This window comes from Lepidochelys olivacea (genome assembly GCF_965140295.1).
Source record: "Lepidochelys olivacea isolate rLepOli2 genome assembly, chromosome: 1".
In the NCBI taxonomy this organism is placed as follows: Eukaryota; Metazoa; Chordata; order Testudines; family Cheloniidae; genus Lepidochelys; species Lepidochelys olivacea.
Window position 1 is genome coordinate 268129170 of NC_140411.1, and position 21221 is coordinate 268150390.

General features: G+C 41.0%; 1 protein-coding gene across 10 annotated transcripts in view; it reads left to right on the top strand.

The window, feature by feature from the left end:
* ANKS1B (ankyrin repeat and sterile alpha motif domain containing 1B) overlaps window positions 1-21221 on the top strand; it is a 754152-nt gene that overhangs the window by 671288 nt on the left and 61643 nt on the right. For all 10 annotated transcript variants that reach the window (XM_084617338.1, XM_084617337.1, XM_084617336.1 and 7 more), the window contains 2 exons: window positions 5361-5468; window positions 9766-9945. In XM_084617338.1, coding sequence (XP_084473464.1) covers window positions 5361-5468; window positions 9766-9945 — 288 coding nt within the window. The remainder of the gene's footprint in view (window positions 1-5360; window positions 5469-9765; window positions 9946-21221) is intronic.

A 21221-nucleotide genomic window follows, 5' to 3' on the forward strand; every position in this document is an offset into this window, starting at 1 on the left:
CTCATGACTCCACACTGGCTGATTCTTGTTCCCTGGATTCTTTCTTTTCACAAGAATCATAGCCTTATGTATACATTTCTAAAGCACCCGTTGCTGCAGTATATGGGGGCTCTGGACACTTAATTCTGGTGGTGATTGGTATTATCCAACGAGGGGCCACGCTGCGGGGGGGAAAGTGGTGATACTCAATTTACTATCTGCACACAGTCCCAGAAAGCTTATGGTTTCACCTAAAGTGATCAGCAATAAAATAGTTAACAGTGTTGAATTTCAGTTAACATTTTAGATGTTTACCTGCAGGCTCAGGAAGACAGCACCTGATTGGTTCATATTTACAAGGTTTCCTTCGCAACCCTAAGGCCTTAGAAACATTTTTTAATTAATGAAGCTTAAATACTGGAGGAACTGATTATGCCACTCGTAAAATGTTAGTGCTATTCTGAGCTCTGTTTACTTTCTTGTACTGCTCCCAGCTCAATGGCATCGAGGTGCTGTTGCCTCCTAACTGAGTCAGTCTCCAGCCTTCTTCCACAGCCATGGCTGTTAGTACTGCTGCCCTGCCTGTTCCAAACTACCCCAAAACAAAGTCAACACGTTAGCTAGAATAAAAAACCCATCCCCTTTCTGGGGTGTGGATTTGTTAATAAAGAAATTAAAAGTAACATAATATTCTGTTCAAGCCCTCTCCCGAGGATTGAATGCTCTTAGGATTTCTAATTCAGGACTGCCCAGCCCAGACCCTGACTCCACTGTCTCTAGAGAAATGCTCCCACCTATCTTAGATCTGCCTGGGGTAAGGAGCTACCTGCCTCAGTGACTCAGCAGAACCCACTTATCCCTTTTCCAGCAGGATCAATATTTGCTAACAAGGTGGGGTGCTTCAGGCACACTGACAGCCCTATTAAACTATTCTTACATAATATTCACCAGAGCTCATAATTTTTCAGGATTTGTTTTCTTGAATTCTGTTAGCCTTTATAGTCCCCCCAAAAAAAATTATTGTGTAAGTTTATGCCAACCTTAGCAGACATAGCTTTTCCTTTTCCAGCATCTGTATGTATGTAGTCACCAGGGAGTTATCAGGATACGTGTGTGTCTGTGTTTTCATATCTGTCAGCTAAATCAAAAATCCAAATGCAAAATGTTGCAGTCATATTTTGTGAATTTGTAATATTCTCCAGTGGAATGAATGGAGAATATGGAGACATAAATATAATATTACTTTATTTCTGTGCCTACATTTTTCTTTTGACAAATGACTTGCTCCACTCTTCTTGTAATTGTATTACACCACCAAGTATAAAAAAACTCACTACAATGGAAGTTATACTTAATCCAAAAATGTGATATGGGCTATCACTCTTTTGTGGCGTGTATCGTGTTTGTCGGCAAAGTGAGAGGCATATCACACACGTGCTTTTTTGTCTCTGATACGAAATTTAGCCTTAAGCTACCGTAGCAGTGTCATGACACAATCTATATGATTTACCACCACCAAACTGCAAAAACGTGTTTCACTGCCATGTATGAAATATGCTACAATCTTTACTGCATAATGCTAAATTGCATAACAATTATATGGATGCTATTAATTGACTGTAGAATTCAGTATTTGTTCAGTGTTATTTGTTAAGTATATCAGTGTTAACCTGATTTTGAAAATACTGATGGGGCACTAGATGGCTGGGTGCACCAAGTAAGTGAGAGTCTCTTATGGCCTTTTGGTATGAAACATTAGGATACTTGTAATATTATGCTGCCCTAGGCCTCATTCCCTTTACATACTATTGACCCATATTTCTGATATTTGACATTTTTGCTAAATACTGTCAGGGATAATCTATCACAGAACAATTTTTGAGATTATCTGTAGAACTCTCTTCTTATAACTCAAATGTATAAGGGCTTCAGATAATGACATTTCCTATTGGGAAGATGATCAATGAACATCCAGGTAAGACAATTATGAGGGAGCGATTGTGCATTTTGAGACCAAAACCAAAGCATCTTTCATTAACAAAGTGGTTAGTCCCTGATCTGTGATTAGGTTTTCCTATTGGCCAAATATGAAATGTTTCTGTAAGGCGCATCTTCAAATCCTTCCACATCCAGATTCACAGTAAGATCCACTTTTCATGAAGGAACAAAATGTGATACAGGTTGTGTGGTGTTCCTAGTATTCTGAGATCGGTGCAGCTTTTAGATTAAGCCCACTCTTTTCAAAAGAGCTTAATCAATTGGAGACCCACCTCCAGAGCCCTGACCTGCAAAGTTCCAGAGACTCATTCCTCTTCTGTCATGGTGTTCATCAGTTGCATGAAGCCACAGGAAGAGTAAGTGACACTCAAGTCATCCCTGCTCTGATTTATTAATTAGCGATCTTGCTAATGCTTCTTAGTCATCAGTTTCAGTAGTCTTGGGGAGAGAGGCAATTTCTCAGATTGCTAGGGCCAAGCCCATGCAAAGCTTTGAATATCAAGACAGAGACTTTGAACTGGACTCTTCATTCAACTGGGAGTCAGCAAAGAGACCGGAGCACTGGAGTTATGTGTTCAGAGTGACCTGTTGTGTTAAACAAATGATCTGCTACCTTTTTGTACCAATGTGAGCATTTGGGGATGTTTTGATGTCATTCCTAGATATGAAATGTAGTGATGAAACATGAAGATCATGAATGTGTGTGTTGCTTTGGCAAGGACTGATGTGATGTGATGGGGCCCAATCTTATAGCAACTAACAAGTATAAGATGGGCTTTTTTTCCTGCCATTGATAATTGGGCATTCAAAGCTCATGTTCAATGTGTGATCCACTATAAGCCCCAGATCCCTTTTAGCCGTAGTACTGCCTAGCCAGTTATTTTGTAGTTGTGCATTTGCTTTTTTTCACCCCTAAGTGTAGTATTTTGCACTTGTTTTTATTGAATTTCATCTTGTTGACTTCAGACCAATTCTCCAATTTGTCAAGATTGTTTTGATTTCTAATCCTGTCCTCCAAAGTACTAGGAACCCCTCCCAGTTTGTCATCATCCACAAATTTTATAAGCATACTCTTCACTCTGTTGTTCAAGTCATTAATGAAAATACTGAATAGTATCAGACCGAGAAGAACCTTTGTAGATCGCCCTCCCAGTTTGACAGTGAACCATTGATAGCACTCTTTGAGTATGATCTTTCAACCAGTTGTGCACCCATCTTATGGTAATTTCATCTAGAACTACTTTTCCCTCATTTGCCTTTGAGAAAATCATGTGGGATTATGTCAAAAGGCTTACTAAAATCAACATATATCCCATCTACAGCTTCCCCCCCAGTCCATTAGGCCTGGAAGGAAATTAGGTTGGTTAGGCATGAGTTCTTGACAAATCCGTGTTGGTTATTACTTATCATACCATTATCCTCTAGGTGCTTACAAATTGATTATTAAATAATTTGTTCCAGTGTCTTTCCAGGTATTGAAGTTAGGCTGATTGATCTATAATTCCCTGGGTCCTCTTTGTTCTCCTTTTTAAAGATAGGTTCTATGTTTGCCCTTCTGTGATCCTCTGGACCTCACCCATCTTGGTGCTGTTTACATTTGATGTAAAGTGGATGCAGACTTTAGTGTCTCCTGCATACTGCTGGCATTTCAGCCTGTGTTGTCTCACTGACTTTCCTAATGTCTTCCTATATATCTTGAATAATATGAAGATAACAAGCTTGTGGGACTTTTCAGGGGGGCCTGCTGTGGAGGAACAGCTACTCACAATGATCCTCCCGGTTCAATCTGAACAGAAAGCCCTGGTTTTGTGGTGGTTCCAGTGACCTCTTTAGCTGCAGGCAACCAGACTGTTAGATGCTCACAATATGAAATAGCACAGACAGGACCAGCAGGGTGAGTGTGAATGTAGCTCTCCTATTTGTGGACAGGAGGAGGTCAACTACCAAAGCAACAATAGATGTCTCTGTACTGTGCCCTGTTCTGACACCAGATTGAGTGGGATCTAAGATATTGATTGCTGAAAGGTTGCTGACTTCTTGATCAGGTTGCTTAGAAAAGGGATGCTAGAGACCAGGCAGTAGTTTGGGAGGTCACTAGTGTCGAAGAATGGTTTCTCAATAATGTCCGGGCCATTGCCTGTTTTAGTGTGAAAGAGAAATCCCCTGCATCCATGTCAGTGTTGACAGTCTCTATTAGTAGTGGCCCCACAATGGAAGGTGATGTGCTCAGGAAGAAAGGAAGCAATTTGAAGCCTGGAAGGATTCTACGAAGGTGTGATTTTGCCATTTTTATGATTATGACAGAGCAGAGGTTGGATCTCTGCCTCCTAGCTCATTGGCATAGATTTGTAGAAATTCTTTGTATCAGACTTTATTTTCTGCCACTGATGCTCAGGTTTTCTGCTTTGTCCTTACACCTCCCGTCCACCTCATATTTCCAACAACTGCGGGGGTGGGGGAGGAGGTGAGGGAGAGAGCTTGCTTTGATGCTAGAGCATCAATAGAAGTAGTTAGGGAGTTGTAGTGACACAGTAATTATTCAACTCTTGATCAGCTATCATTTTTTATAAATTAAGGTTTGGAATTTGGCAAGTCCAAACATTTTTGGTCAGTCCACTGGGGGTAATTGTTTGTTGTCTTGCTGTGGAGAGAGGTTTTATTTCTGTCTAGAGCGGGACGGGGTCGGACCAGGATTGGCAGGAATCAAATCTGTGTTTCTTTGGTGCACACCATGCCTGAGGGTGTTGCTGACTCTGTGTGTGGAGGCTGAGATTGCTTCTGAGAATCCTATGGTGGAGAGTTATAGAAGTACCAGCTTTTCTATTTGCTGTTCACTTCCTCCCTCTGTCATTTCTTTCCTCTCCCCTTTTCCTCTAACCATTAGTCTGGCCACTCTTCACTCTTCTAACACCAGTATTCCTCCATTTCAGTTGCTCCCTTTATTCTCCATTGCTCACTCTTGTCTGCAGTCCTACATTTTCTGCCCCAGTCTTTTCTTACTGGTTTTATTTTTTCCCTTTTTTCTGGTACTACTGTTCCATCTGGAATTCAATCTGGAATTCTCTCTCCCTCCACTTTGATTTCACTCTTCTCCCTACTCTGCTGCTCTGCCTGTCTTTGCTTTCCTTAACTGTACCTGCTTTTCTTTTCCCCCCATTCTATATCATTCCTGCCTCCTTTTACTCTGCATCCTCCTCTCTGACCTGTAACCCCCTCTGCTAATCTTTATACACCTTCCACTGCACGCTCGCTCTTTCTTTCTCCTTGACCAATGCAGAGTACTTACCTCTTAAGATGTTTATAGAAAAGGCGTTTGTTTCTGACTGGTTCTTTGTTTAATGATTTTAATGAATGTTCTTACCTGAGCTTTCATTATTTTTCAGGTTTTAAAAATCAGCTTGGTTGGCCACAGGAAACGTATTTTGGCATCTCTGGGAGACAGGCTTCACGAAGACCCTCCTCAGAAACCACCAAGGTCAATAACCCTCAGGGTAAGTTTCTAGCAAATTTGGTATCTCGTAAAGTCAGCAATCATTTAATAAAAATACTATTTAAAAAGAAAACTGAAAGCAAAAAGAATTGTCACTTAGTAGCTAAGCATATAGAATGAGTTTTATCACTTTCCTTTTTGTTTGCTGCTCTGTAGTGCAAGTCTCTGCTTTAGTTACACAAAGCTAACTGAAATCAGTGAGATAAACATGTATAGATATCAAGGTGTTTCTGGGTATCTAAAGTTACTTGTCTTACTCAGTTTCCATTAATAACCCCACTCCTGCAAGCCTGGTCATGGTACCTCCTGGGATTTTCCACTTTCACTGATTTTTATATCCCTCCCATTGCAATAAATTCACTAGATTTCTAATCCCAGAAATTTTGCTTTCTTGGTATCTATTATCCGTATTACCTTATGGTCTGGGGACCCTGTCTTTACTGTGTTGTGTTCAAGGTAGTTCATGCTCATTAGCACCTTTTACTATGACATTTTCATTCAGTTCTTCCCTGTTTGAGTAGATTTGATTTGAGTATTTCCATGGTGACTGCTCCTCTGATTGGAATTTCATTCTGGAATGGATTTCCAGTTGTCGGGCACATAATGTGCTCCCTAGTTGTATTTCCTGGTGTTAGGAGGAGAAGGTAAAGCTAGAGTGGGAACTGCTGCTGCCTTTTATAATCTTATTTTAACAGAAAATTATCGATTCTGTGACCTCCCTGTTTTTACCCTCTTTAGTGTCAAACGCTATATACAAATGCTTAGATTTAGAAATCTATAACCTGTTTTTTAATATTGTGCTAGCAAAAGTGCCTTTCAGTTCATGATGTCCTGCCCTAGAGAATTGCTCAAAATAGGGTATTTTTAGTTACATTTTATATCTTGGTTTGTTGTGTGAATGGTCTCCTGGCACACTGCAAGTGCTAAAATAAAAAAGAAATGGCCAATGCTGAAAGTAGCACACACTCACTCAGGGGTTTCGATGTATTGGATTTGAAAACTATTTCTATACATGGGAATGTTCCTCTTCTGCTGGTGGAAAAGCTTTCACATCCTACGTTACTAGCAGCATTGTACATTCTCTGTACAGTGAAAAGTACACTAGATCTCCTCCTCATGTAATCAGGATGAGGAAAAATATTTCACTGCCCAACAGCTAGAATTACTAATGCAGACAGTAACTAAATATTATTCATCACTTTATGTACAGTTGTCTTCAATGGGAGTCCTAAAGGAAAGGACATGAGTTTGGATTAAGATCCTCTACTCCTTCAATAGCTGAGATACTGTACCATAGAAATACTCAAACAAAAACATAGGGGAGTGTTTACCTTATAATATGCACTAATGATTTTATTTCAAGCTGAAGAATAGTTTGGATACGGTGAAATGTATATCTGCTTCTGTAGGAAGATCTGTTTGTGTCTAGCACATTGAAAGAACCATTTTTTGGTGTGAAGATTGTTCCTAAAAGGATGCCAGTATAAGTCTTAGCTGGGCTAATAGCCTCAGACCACCACTTCAGTTTTTCTAGTTCCTACAGTAGCTTTAAACATTATTTTTTTAATGAAGAAAACATTGGTAAATATTAAAGCAAAAGTAACAAAGATACAGTATGAAATGCGGAGATTGATCACTCTTACCTATGAGCAGAAACCTTCCATTGGAAGAGCAACCAACCACATTAGACCACCCCAGGCCTCCTTACTCTCCTCCTGGTCTCTCAGCAGCTTGAAATAGGGTGCCTTAGAGCGGTCCACAATCTAGTTTGGCTCTGTGGAAAACTGAACCAAGAATCCCCTTTAGTTACTCCTCTAAAACAATAAGAAGTAGGTTTTCCTCCCTGCGCCAGAGCAGCCGTTTGTATCTCGGCATTGTTGTACGGTACCTTCAGGCCCATTGTTGTTCAATGTTAAATAGTTATATTATAGTTATGCTTCATACACATAAACTGGCACATTCCCTGCTCCAAATAACTTAATCTAAGAAAATTGTCTTTATCTTCTCCTGGCACTGTTTCCTGGTGCATGTGATAACTGGGCCATCTGCTCAACACCTGGTCAGAAACTAGACTGTTCCTGATAGTGGAGTTCATCTGTAACTGTATCTCCTGGTCACCCCAGATCTGGACAAGCACTCTTGTGAACCTCAGGCCAGCTTAAGGTATCCTTGCACAAAAGCTTCTTTTGAGAAGTGATTCAAAAGCAGCTTGGGAAGCTAACACTGAAATTTGACGATTGCACAGAAGTGGATGCTGGCAAAAAGGGGTACACACATGGAGACCGAAGGTGCGCTGCCCAGTTGTGCAGGTGAGGGCTTCTGGAGAACTTGACTCTACAGCAGAGTCCAGAAAATTGATCAGAGTCCACTTAAGAAGTGACTAGTGCATTGTGGGACAGATGTGGGAGGAAGAATTGATCCAGTGCAGTTGCTATGCTAGTGTTTGCAGTCCCTACTGGTACAGCACCCGCGCAGATTGTCATGGTGGTAGAGAGCATGCTGTTAGCTTTCCTACTAGCAAGTGGAACTTAACTGGTAATATGAACACCTGAACACTAATGTTTGCAATGTTGTGTTGTTGGATGTACGAGAAGGTTGCAACTCCCAAACTACCCCAGTGTCCTAGACAAGACCACCGTGTCCTGCATCTGTTACAAACAGTTTGGCTAGATACTGATACACTGATGTTTTCTGGAGCCCTGGGAGTTGTAATCTGTGTTCTGTTTCTCTCTCTAATTTCCCCATATAAACTGTATTCTGCAGGGCCATTACAAATTGTATGTAAAGTATGTATCTTATATCTCTGTCCACTCATTTTCTCTCCCAACAAGGGAAGACATTGCTGGAGTACAAACCACGTGGCTTCTCCCAAGTGGTGGTATATTGCCCCTTACAAATAGTTAAGGCATCAATTGTGTGTTTAGCTGGACCCTGACAAGGGCTGGCATGTAGCTGTATCTTCCCAGCAGCAACTCTGGGAGAGGACTTGGCTCAGAGTTGGGAAATGGGGATGTAATTTTCTACCAGCCTATACCAGTAGCAGATTACTTCCCCTTCCGTGCTGCTCATTCGCCACCCATCTCCAACAACTTCCATCTACACAGGAGGAATCATGTCTCCATGGAGCCTGCTCACAAACTGGTGATGTGGGGAGGCTGTGAGGAAAATAAGGGTGCATTACTGCCCTCTACAAGTTGTGTAGGGCAAGTCACAATCTAATACAGGGATCCGCAACCTTTCAGAAGTGGTGTGCCAAATCTTCATTTATTCACTTTAATTTAAGGTTTCGCATGCCAGTAATACATTTTAACGTTTTTTAGAGGGTCTCTCTCTATAAGTCTATATATTACATAACTAAACTATTGTCGTATGCAAAATAAACAAGGTTTTCAAAATGTTTAAGAAGCTTCATTTAGGGTGCTGGAGTCAGGGCTGGGGTCGGGGGGTATAGGGGTCAGGGCAGAGGGCTGGGTGTGTGAGGGGGTGCAGGGGTCAGGGCAGAGGGGTGGGGGTTGTGGGGGTGCAGGGGTCAGGGCAGAGGGCTGGGGTGTGTGGGGGGTGTAGGGATCAGGGCAGAGGGCTGGGCGGGTGTGAGGGGGGTGTAGGGGTTAGGGCAGAGGGCTGGGGGTGTGGACGAGGTCATGGGGGTGCTCGCAGCCCCTTGCCCTGGGCGGCTCACGGCAAGAGGCTGGAGGAGATATGCCCTGATTCCACGCCCCTTCCCCAAGGCCCTGTCCCCACCTCTTCTCCGCCTCTTCCACGGAGCAGCGAGTGCGCTGCGGCTCCACTTCTCCCCCTCCCCCGCAAGGGCCATCAGCTGATCGGTGGCAGGGAGGGAGAGGAGGAGGTTGGGCAGGAACCCAGCACGCTGGGGGAAGAGGTGCGTGAAGGGGAGCTTGCCTGCCCTGCAGCAGCAGCCGGCAGGACCAAGCTTCTTCACCCTGCCCCGGCGGGGGGGCAGAGAAGAGTGGGCCGGGGTGGGCAGGATTTTTAATGGCACGCTGCTGCCTGCCGGGGTCCCGGCCTGGGTTCAGCAGCAGGCTGAGTGGGGCCGGTGGCTGGGACCCGGCAGGCAGAAGCGTGCCATTAAAAATCAGCTCGCGTGCCGTCTTTGGCCCGCGTGCCATAGGTTGCCGACCCCTGATCTAATACAAAATAACATTCATTCATCATAAATTCTTTCTTCAGGAAATGCTCCTACATTTCGTATTGACAATAGTTCAAATATAGTTTTAAACAGGTTGCTTGAAGACATAAAAATGGTATTATACCATGCTACATTTTCCATTTCTATCCAGGAACCCAGCGGTAACCATACTCCTCCTCAGTTGTCTCCCTCACTTAGCCAAAGCACTTACACTACCGGTGGCTCCCTAGACGTTCCTCACATTATCATGCAGGGGGATGCAAGGAGAAGAAGAAATGAAAACTATTTTGAAGATATTCCCCGGTCAAAACTGGAGAGGCAGATGGCACAGGTAAGGTTAAAAAAGTGTCCTCATGCTGTTGATCAAAGAATTAAACCTAGTCATTGTTGCATATTCAGATATTGGGGCCAGATCCAAATCAGCAAATGCAGTATCCGTTTTTGATGTTTTTTAGTTTCAAAGCAGTGTTTGCAAGGGTTAAGAATCCTAAACTAGATTAGTTTGTGCACATATATATATCATATTTTCAAAAGTGTGTGCATGTACTTCATTTAAGACTCTTAGGGCCAGATTTTTAAATATATTTAGATGCCCCTAAATACAGGTAAATGCCTATGTGCATTTGAAAATCCCAGTAGGTGCCTGTTTGCATCTTTACGCATCTAAATACCCTTAAAAATGAAGCTCACAATCTTGCAAAGAGTTAATCTTATGAATGAGTCTTTTGCAGGATCAGGACCTACATTTTTAAACTCATAGTACTGAACCAATTTTTTTTAAAGAAAGAAATACATAGTAGCAAGGAAAGAAATTCTAGAAAACAACTTTATAAAGAAGTAAGTTAGAATAGGACATAGAAAAAGATTGGGGATTGTTTATACTTCCTTCCAGGAGGCCAAGATATTGACTGACTAGCCTTAAACAAGTAGTTGGTAGGCCCTTGCTCAAGAAGTCATCACTTGATGTTAAAGGCATCCCTGTCCAGCTTGAAAGTTTCCCTTCATGGGGAAACTTAATGTAGATTTTCTGATACCAGCCCAGGTGCTGCTGACATGCCTGTGGGATCTGAATAGGGTTGTTTTTTGCTGACTCTATCCCATCCTTGTTGACGGGTCTTAGAACAGAGTTTAGGCGTAGCTCTTGCTCCCCGAGAGTCCTCTTATAAGCGGTTCCTTGTGGTTCCATTCAGTTGCCCTGCCTGTTCTATACAGACTGATGTACAAGCTCCTGAGAGGAAACTCCATTTTAGGCTGTGTTTTCATCAGTATTCAGAAGACATTAGTTTCACGTCTCCTTTTCAAGAGAAGGTGCCAATTCGTAGCACTGGCTGAGAGAGCGACCCATGTAAAAATGAGCTGGCAGAACCTCACTATAGAAAAGACAAACATGATACAGGTTTGAAGAGAAACTAATGAGGGGTGTGACTGCTTCCAGTACTGAGTGTGCCCATCATTTTCCAAGGAAGTTTGTATTCTTGGGGTTTATTTGGACATTCTTAAAAGGTTTGTAATTTATTTATATAATGACTTACGGGCCCATCACTGTAGCACTAAATGCATCTCAACATTAAATCAAACTGTCCACAAAAGACAGCATAAATCAGTCCCCTTCCCTGTACTCCTTCAACCAACCAGAGATAATGTACTGATGATTTTAAATCAAGCATATGCTTGACCAAAAAGATGGGTCTTGTACCATTCTGAAGGTCAGTAAAGTTAAGCTATCAGCAAAAGTGCCTCAGGATGATCTCTGCTGTTCTTTGTGCATAGGGAGAAAGATACCAAGTCCTAAATCATGTAATGCTTTGCAGTGTAGATCAAAAATAAAACTTGGAATTGCACCCAAAAACAGATGGGAAGCCAGTGCAGTTCATGGAGCACATTTGTAACATGAACAGTTCACTTCACTAAGCAGGCAGGCTGTTACGTTCTGCTCTGTGTGAAGCTTCCAAGTAGTCTTCAAGCATAGCCCAAAGTAGAGCGTATTTCAGTAGTTCAACCTTAAAGTGACAAAGACTGTGCAAATAACTGTGTTATAGTCTACATGATCGAGAAAAGGCTGCAATCTCTTTGTTAAATGCGTGTAGAGAAAAAGCAATTAAAAACGCAAATGAAAAACGAAACCCATATGCTACCTGGGAATCCAAGAGCAGTTGATGAATCCCATTTGTTAAGGCAAACATTTATAGGAAAGTGAAATTAGATCTTTTTTCAAAGAAAAATTTAAACTTGGCTGTTGTATAATTTTATCCTACTGAATTAGGGCTCTCATTCTAATCCAGAAACAGAGCTGGGGAAAGTTGCCCAGTGTGCAAGCTTGCTTTCAAACATAAATTTGCGAGGCTTTCACGGTGAGTGGAAGTTTGACTGAAGTCCATGGGGGCGGGGGGGACGACATTTATCCCTGTACCTACTTAACCACTTTACCTACTGTAAAAATACTTCTTTGAAGGTCACAAATCTTGGAAGTTTGAATATGAAATATCTCATAATTTGTGGTTGAGTAGACTGATTTGTGCACATTTTATCACTTGGTTCACACTTCCCTCTTCCTCTTTTAGTCTCTAATGTTTTGGGTTTTTTTAAGTACCATTTTAGCAGCCCAGCCTGCCTCCCTTTCGCTTTCCTTTCTTCCTGTCTTAACATCCTGATCCTCCAGAGAGGTCTGAAACATCCCTTCCTCAGATACATAGGGACTTTTCAGAAAAAAATATTTTTTTTCTGGAAAGGCCATCATATGTGCCTCCTATCTAAAGAAAGAACGGGGCATTTAGTACCTCTCCTGCCTCAATGTATTTGTAAAACCACTTAAGTGTTGGTGTTTTCCTGAGAGTTGGTACACAGTGAATGCTCTTCTGCTCCTTCTCTCTCACTTTCTCAGTGAAAAACTAGGACAGTCATCCTTCAGGATTCCTTCAGATACCAAATGAAAAAAGACAGATCCAGAATGAAATCACAGCTTAGAGTGGTGGCTGTTTTAGCATCAAATCTAGCTCTGTATTCAGTTCTGTGGTACTGGTGTATGCAGAACTCCCATTGACATCAATGGGAATATCAGTGACTCCATGTGGTGATCATTCTCAGTTTGTCCGAGTCATGCTTTTAAGAGGTTAAACTGGGCTTTGCTCAGCCAATCTGGTCTCAAAATAGACATTTGAATTGAGGGTTTTTTTTCTCAGCATCTTGACATGTGCCCCAAATGCTTTGCTGAAATGAACCTTATTTAGAAACATAGGACTGGAAAGGCTCTCCTGGATCATCAAGTCCAGTCTCCTGTTATCATAGGCAAATCCATTATGTAAGCCATTCGTAAATTTATTAAGATCAATTTTAAAACTGGTTAGTCTGTTGTTTTTGGTACTCATAGTGAAAGGCTGTTCCAGATCTTTAGTCTCTCCCAAAAATTCCTCTTGAAAGTAAAGCATTCAGTTTGATCCTATGCATGGATACACTGCCCTCTGTTGTATCTAGCAGTCTCTTCTAATCCAAACATTTGTAGGTTCCTTTGGTTTGTCCCAGACTGACTTCTTCGCAAGCAGTTATTGAAAGTGTCCTGCCCCCAGCTAGAGTACTTCTCACAGACAAGTCCTTTTTTATTCTACCACATGTTACTGGGGCTAGCTTGCATAGTTCCTTCGTCCCTTAACCCTTTCTCTGCCAGGTTCCATTCAAGGGGTATACACTCAATCATAGGGAGATTCATGTACTTAAGTACCTCAGGATCAAGTCCTCAATGCTGTAATTTTGGAGGGTTTTTTAGATTCATTTTTCATCACATATTTAATGGGCACATTTTAGCTTACATTGGAGAGAGGCTACTGGATGAAAGACAATTTACAGATTTATAGCTTACTAAAAGGAATGCATGGCTATCACACTGTTCACTTTAGCTCCTTTCTCAACTTTATTTGATTTTAAACTTTCCGGTAAACCTATTTTGAGCTTTAATTTAAAATCTAAAATCCAAAGAAAATATTTTAAAAGAATCAATGCACTCTAATTGTTCTGTCATTAATATGACACATATTTTCACTATATGCTATGTATTAATCATCAAGCATGCTGATTTTTGCATTAGATATCAACCCTCCTGCTTTTGTTAAGGCCATTTAATACTTTAGAGGACAAAAGGTTTACATCATTCTTCTAAATCATACTCCGATCTTATTTCTAAAAATCGATGACTTATTTGCTTGATTGAGACAAGATTGGACTAAATTAGTTTAACACAGGTGAGCCTGCCACTACAGGAGGTCAGACTAGATGATCACAGTACTTACTTTCTGGTCATTTTGTAGTACAGGGAGGTAAAAAAGAGTAATGCAGAGATTTTCAAGGGAGCCTAAGCAATTTAGACACCCAAATCCTATTGAATTTCCTTTTAAAATCCCAGCCAAAATGTAAAATCTTCGAAGTCCTTGAGATTACCAGAATGTAACACAGATGATTGTGAAAAGGACTTTGTGAAACCTATCAAGATAAGACTGACTAGCCTGTGTATCATTGGTATTGGAGGCAGAAGATGATTTAGTGCTGAGCCTGCAAGTTATAGATGAACGTGATCAAATCAGCATATTCAATGTAGCTCCAGTTACACTCGAGATTAGTAAACCTTGAAATTGGAATGGAAATCACTGATTCATTTGTTTGGGAAATGAGTGAAATGACTCCTGAAGGTCAGCAAAAGGCAGCTTGTCACAGGCAAATGAACTCTTTTCAAAGGAGAATATTAATCTGCGTGCTCAAAGTGTCCATTTAGAAAACCAGACTAGATATGTAACTTGAGGATCCTTAGTTTGCCATAGGGGTCAAAGAAGCCTAACTGGGGCGATGGGGCAAAATGGGGCTCAGATTCATCCAAATGTCAGGCCCTTCTTCCTGCCTCCTCCAAATATGAGTGGGGAAAAGTTCCACAGCTCCAAAAGGTCACTTCCGCTGAGCAGTGCTCGGCTCTGTTTGCCTTCTCTCTGACCGCTGGAGCCAAGCACAGATCAATTTGCTGAGCATTACAGGAGATCATAGTGGTGGAAGCTGCTGCTTCTGAAGTGTGGTTGGCAGATCTTTGGAGTTCAGTGCCTTCTCCAGTGAGGCACACATCATGGTGCACTTAATGATCCTAATGTTAGCTACCATCAATCCTGACTGATAAACTTCATAGAAATATTGTTTTTCCAGGGCAAAGACTAAGGGCTGGCTGAAAAGCTCATTGATGACAATGGAAAGAGTCCTCTTGCAGTTAGTGAGGTTAAGATCAGGCTCTAACACCTCAACAAGATCTGTCATTTGTGGCAGGGAAAATCATGGGTGTGAAAAGGAAGCCTGGTTAAGTTTCTTAAGAAACGCTGCTTAAAATCTCAGCTCTTTAAGACTAAAGATTTTACAGACAACAAAGAAACTCTAACACCTAGAGTAAAAATGCATCAAAGGTTGCAAAACCAGGACATTGTTGTTCCTTCATTACTTTGGCCTTGGTATTGTAATACTGTAGTAATAGGAAGAAAGACATTCTTTCGTATCTCAAAAGGGTGGGAAAAATTGAATTCACATGTTCTTGGTCAAGGGAATTCACTGAAGAGGGAACCCAGGGCTGAACCCTATGCCCACTCCATTTTTAAGCCTTTCTGGGCTCTTTGTTTTCATTATTTGATTTGACATTCTATTCTGGAACTTAAGAGCCAGGTAATGTAAGAGGATAATAGCTTGAGTGTGCATTTTTTACATAAAGTCATTCCAATCAGTGTAGTGCCACCGTGGAATGTGAAGTTTTGGTAGATCTGTAATTGATTGAAGGATTAGGACTAAGACATAGGAGCCTATACCATAAGTAGAACTATACCTACTAGCAACAACTAAATATTATCTCCAGTTAAGTAAAAGTGTAATAAAAGCTAGAGAGGGAGATACAGATTTCTGTGAAAAGAGCTAAGGGAGAATGTTTTCAGCTCTTTATACCTTGAACTTCTATACTATCTTCCAAGTGTTTCACGAAATTAATTTATCTTCAAAATGTCCTTGAGGCTATCCTGGGTAAATATCATGTCTTCCAGTTTACTCCTAGGGAAACTGATGCACAGAGAGATTGTGATGTGGCCAGGGTTACAGAGCAAGCTTGTGGCAGAGTCATTAATAGAACCCAAACCTCCTGAGACTCAGTCCTGTGTTTTAACCATGAGTCTGAATTTTTGTTCGTTTATCGTATTGTGTATTTCTTTTGTTCTTTCCCCCCACTCTCACCTTTGGAGGGATTTAAAGATTATGGAGGAAATTAAGGATTGAATGTCTAAAGGAAGACACCAATGTGCAAGATGATCATCTGCAAGAAGCAGTGGATTAAAGTGAGAATAATGTGTTTTATCAACAGTTGAAATTGTTGGTGAAATATATTATGGCAAAGAGTACTTTACTATTGCAGTGGATTTAAGAAATTATTAAAATGAGGATGAGGCCAATGTGGATGAAAATCTTTTGTTCTGCTTTTGTTTGAGAGTTTGACTTCTGTTTCAAAATGCAACCAACCGATGGAAAATATAAACGTTGAAGAACACAAGACAGACGTAATGCAAGAAAACCTCAATAAGAACCTAATGAAATGTTGAAAGTTTCGCCTTTTTAAAATGTATTATATTTTTAAATACTGAAAGATTGCTGAACTGTGAAGAGCTTGAATTTATGGCAGAGGAAAAATGACTATATGAGATTTTGGGCTGTATGATAAATATGTTACTGAAAGAATGTTGTCTTTTTGTATACATATTTTCTATGAAGCTCTAAATCTCACCTCCTAGTATATTGAATATGGCTAAGTAAACTATAAAAACGGAATTAAGAACTAACTCAGTAATTTCTACTTGAAAAATCTTAATATTTTCAAAAATGTGACACACTTTTGCTTTTTGAAATAATGCAGTGGGATGTATATTAGATCTGCACACGGCTTCAGCATACAGAGTCCAAGAAGAATGTGCAACTTTAATAGTTGGTGTTAATGGTACAATTAATGCCACAAATGCTAAACCAAGATGCGGACATATGTGATAATTACTCATTTACAGATTTTCTCACTTATACAACCATTATTTTTGTAAGGATGATCTGGAAGATCCAGGGAGAGTTCCTCTTGACAAAGTAACTAAAATAAAAAGTTCAAGGATCTCTGGAGTCCAGAGAAGAGCTCTAAGCTCCAGTATCCAAATCTTTTAGCTCCTGGAAAGGACTAAGGCCTTCCAGTGAAGCTATGGGTGTTTTTTTTGAAAAGGAGTCCATATATTTTAGGTGCCTAATATGGATAATTGGTGCTTAACCGAAGGCAACCAAATTTTAATATTATGTCCTCTGATCTTAAATATTGGTTGTTAGTTCAGAATTTTGTGTCACATTACCTGCCAGTCTCCACCTTAAATCATCACCTGCACAGAAAGTCAGGGTAGCTATGGTGAAATGTCTTCAGTCCCAAGATTATGAAGATTTCCTTTGTTAAGTTCATCAAGATGTTGACAGTCTGTTTTTTCCTTGTATATAGTATTAGCATTGAGATGCATAAACCCAGGAAGCCCAGCATGACACTCTCCAGAGATGTCCAGTCAGGGAATAACTGACAGATGCAAAGATAACAGGCTGGGGAGCATTTGTGGGAAAAACATTAGCATAGGGGAAGTGGTCAGTCAGCAAAAGATTTGCTGTACACTGTATATCAGTGCACTAGTACTCTGAACTGTAACAATGCATCTTGCTCTGAGGAAACTGATGTGTTTTCTCAGATCACACAAGGCAGTAATAGTCTACAAAAACTGACCGAAGGAACCTTAAGCAATCTCCCCCAGAAGAAACCAGCTCCTGTTTAATGGGATGAAAACAAATCTGAATCATCAGCTTGTAGTCTACCGAGTCTCTCTGCATGTAGCAGCTCATCTCAACCACAGGCACGTTGATTGAGTGGAGAGGAATTCCATCCTGGGGATCATAGTCAAGTGAAGGAGGTCTTCAGCTGGTTCAAGACAAACAAGGGAGTCCCTTTGTTCTCTTTATATCAAAGGACAACTACAAGGTACATACTTCTGCAGCAGATGTAGCCATGGCTCAAGTTGCTTTCTTAGGAAAATGTCACTTCAAGATGGCCTGCACTTTTCTGCAAATCCTCCTCATGTGAAGAATTATCAGGAAGGCAGAACTCCCTCCCCCTCCATTTTCACTAGGGGGCTCAAAAGGGCTTGTTCGTGAAAGTAACCTTTGGATATTCCTACTTGTGAGATGCTTTTCCACACCCCCGCCTGGCCTGGGAGAGGAGCAGTGGAAACACTAGAACCTTGCTGCTGCATGTTCATGCCAACTGCTCACCTCCCCCTCTTCCTCAGAGTTCTTCTTTCATGTGACTTCTCTTGGACTCGGCAGAAGGAATTGAGATAGCTGGATCTGCACAGCTCTTTTATAACGGTGGTGCCGGAAAGAGTCTGCTCCGTGCACAAGAAACCCACTCTACTTACAGTAATGCAAGCTGGGAACGTGCTGCTTTATTCAGCTACATAAGAGAGTGGAGGAAACACCCACTAACTAAACAGGAGGTAAAGGAGGAATGGAACATGGCTCCAACGCATAATACTCTGAGTAACTCAGTTAACCCCTTGATTGCCATTTTACTACAGGCTCCAAACATTTCATACAGCAACAGAGCATTTATGTGGCCCCAGTCCTCTCTGGGGGACTGCTTTCTGGATAGCTCTCAAGCTCCGTTCTACAAGGGGGTTGCATCACACAAGCATGACTATGCAGAGGCAACTCGCTGCAAGATCCACAGTTACCCTGGTGTAGGACCATTTTAAGAGATCATTATGATCATATTAGTCTGGCTTTCTGCATAGCAGACTGGACATTTTTCACCCCATGATTCCTGCATCAAGCACATAATCACTAGCTGATCTAGAACATATTTTTAGAAAGATATCCAGTCTTGGTTTAAAGTTGTCAAGTGACGGAGAATTCACCACATCCCTAGGTAAATGGTTCCAATGGTTAATTACTCTCACTGTTAAAAAAATTGTATCTTATTTCTAGTCTGAATTTATTTTATCTTCAGCTTCCAGCCACTGGCTTTAGTCTAACAGACAATGACAGAACAAAAGAGCTCTCTGCTTTCGGAAATCCCTTCCCCATGTAGGACTGTGATCAAGTCCCCAATTAACCTTTTGTTGTATAAACTAAATAGCTTGAGCTTCTCTAGCCTCTCGCTGGCAGGTTTTCCAGGCCTCAAATCATTCTTGTAGTTCTTTTCTGAAACAATCTTGCCAACAATCTTTTTTAAAATGTTGACACCAGAACTGGAATCAGTATCCCTGGAATAGTCTCACGAATGCTATGCCTTGGGGTAGTATCACCTCCCTATACCTACTCAGTATTCCCTTGCTTATGCATCCAAGGATCCCATTTGAATTGCCCTGTGAGAATATGTTCAGTCACAGAGGCACCCCCCGCCCTACACGCACACACATAGAGGTGCTGAATTAAGGGGCTGCGAGCTTCCTCCCATCCGTCCCTGCACTAGTGCAACCATGAAGCTGCCCCATAGATCACAAGCACTGAGCATTGTTCATTTATCCCATGGCTCAGCAAGATGTGTAGTGTCTGTAATTACAGCTGGGTGAATTAGATCCTGCTTTGAATAAGTGTACAGGAGTCTAGACTCTCATGACTAGCTAAGGTTAATGCAGTGTTGTGGTAGCCATGTTGGTCCCAGGATATTAGAGAGACAAGTTGGGTGAGGTAATATCTTTTATTAGACCAACTTCTGTTGATGAGATAGAGAGACAGAGAGAGAGAGACAAGCTTTTGAGTTTACACAGAACTCTTCTTCAGATCACCTGAAGTTGGTCCCAGAAAAGAGATTCCCTCAGCCACTTTGTCTAATAGCCAAGGTTAAAGCATTTTTCAATTCCAACTTTTACCATTTTATTTGAGGGTAGGGGGATGGAGTTACAGCAGAAATGGTATAAGGTGGTTGTCTGTTAATCCTTCCCAAGTTCTCAAAATATTACAAGCTCACTCGCCATGTTTAATAGATGCAACCTCTACTTGGTGGGGGCAAAGGGCTGTTTGTCTTGAACTCCATATGTATGGTTATGAGGGAAGTAGGAAGAAGGGAGAAAAGTGTACAACCTTTTCTCTTCTCAGCCTCTCCACTTGTTCTCCCCTGTTAGCTTGAGTTAGAATGGTTCATAACTTGGTTGGGTACTGCTCTTCCGGCAGATAGGGCACCTGGAATGCAGAGACCTGAGTCCTAATCCTGACTCTGCCATTGACTCCTGTGTGGGACGTTGGACAAGTCCAACTTGGACTGTGCCTCAGTTTCACCATCTCTAAAATGGAGATAATGAGGCTGGTGAAGTGCTTGCAAATCTAATGAAAAGCGTGACCAAAGTGACAGGTAAAAGTAGTATTTTATTAGAACACTTACACTCTGCACCAGTATTTTGGTTATACCGGTGCAGATGTGTCTCAGGATTTATGAGAACATTCTCAGACAAGTTTTAGACATGTTTTAGAGAGCAGGGCTAGCATTTTTTTTCACCTATGGAAATACTGGACTGCAGGAAAAAGGAGAGTAGATTAAAAGAAAACTGGGAAAGAGTGAGGTGCTCAAACATTCTGTGGTATGATTGGCCATTACCTGAACAATGGATGTCTGAAATAGTAGAAAGAAAAGGAGGACTTGTGGCACCTTAGAGACTAACAAATTTATTTGAGCATAAGCTTTCGTGAGCTACAGCTCACTTCATCGGATGCATTCAGTGGAGGAAGTTCACAGGGGGGAAAAAGGCTAGTCATATTTTTTTCTTTGTGTGAATATATTTTATGAAAGTAAGAAATTAAAGCGAGGTTGACAGAAGCAATGAAAGTTTCTTAACACAATTCTTCTAAAGTGTCCCAAGTTGTAATGGGACAATGATCTGAGGAACCTCCTGTATATTTGATCTATCTGTATCTATTTTGTGGGAATGTGATTTCATATGAATATGCATGTTTTGTTGTTTTGTTTGAATGTTAATAGTTTGCATTTATTTCTTTGTGCATATATTAATATTTATTAGGAATAGCTGATGACATTTTTTCTGTCCTTCACAGTATCCCTTTGCAAAATGTTGCTAGTTGCTAACCTTTTCTCACAGAGCTCTGTGTTCCTGGTATTAAGTGGCCAAGGTTTTTTTTGTTTGTGTACACTATTGTTCAGATAGGAGGGTGGCTATACATTTTGTTCTTTTCTTGTTTTGAGGTAGCATGTTCTAGGGGACTGGGAATTGGTAGCTCCTGAATTCTAATCCCAACTCCCCTACTAACTAGTTTGTGACCTTGGACAGTCACTCAATCTCTCTTCTTTGGTCAGTTTCTCCATATTCAAAATAGAAAAAAAGCAAACTTACTTAGCTGCTTCGCAGGGAATTTGATACTTCATTGATTACTGTTTGTTCAGCACTTTGAAGCCACAGAAGATGTATACAGTAAATGCTAAATACTATTTTCTTCAGTGGCAGGAAAATCTTGGTTTCTGCATAAAAACCCATTGTCCTTTATAACATTAATATTTTTCCTCTCTGCCTAAATTTTCTATCCACTGAAACA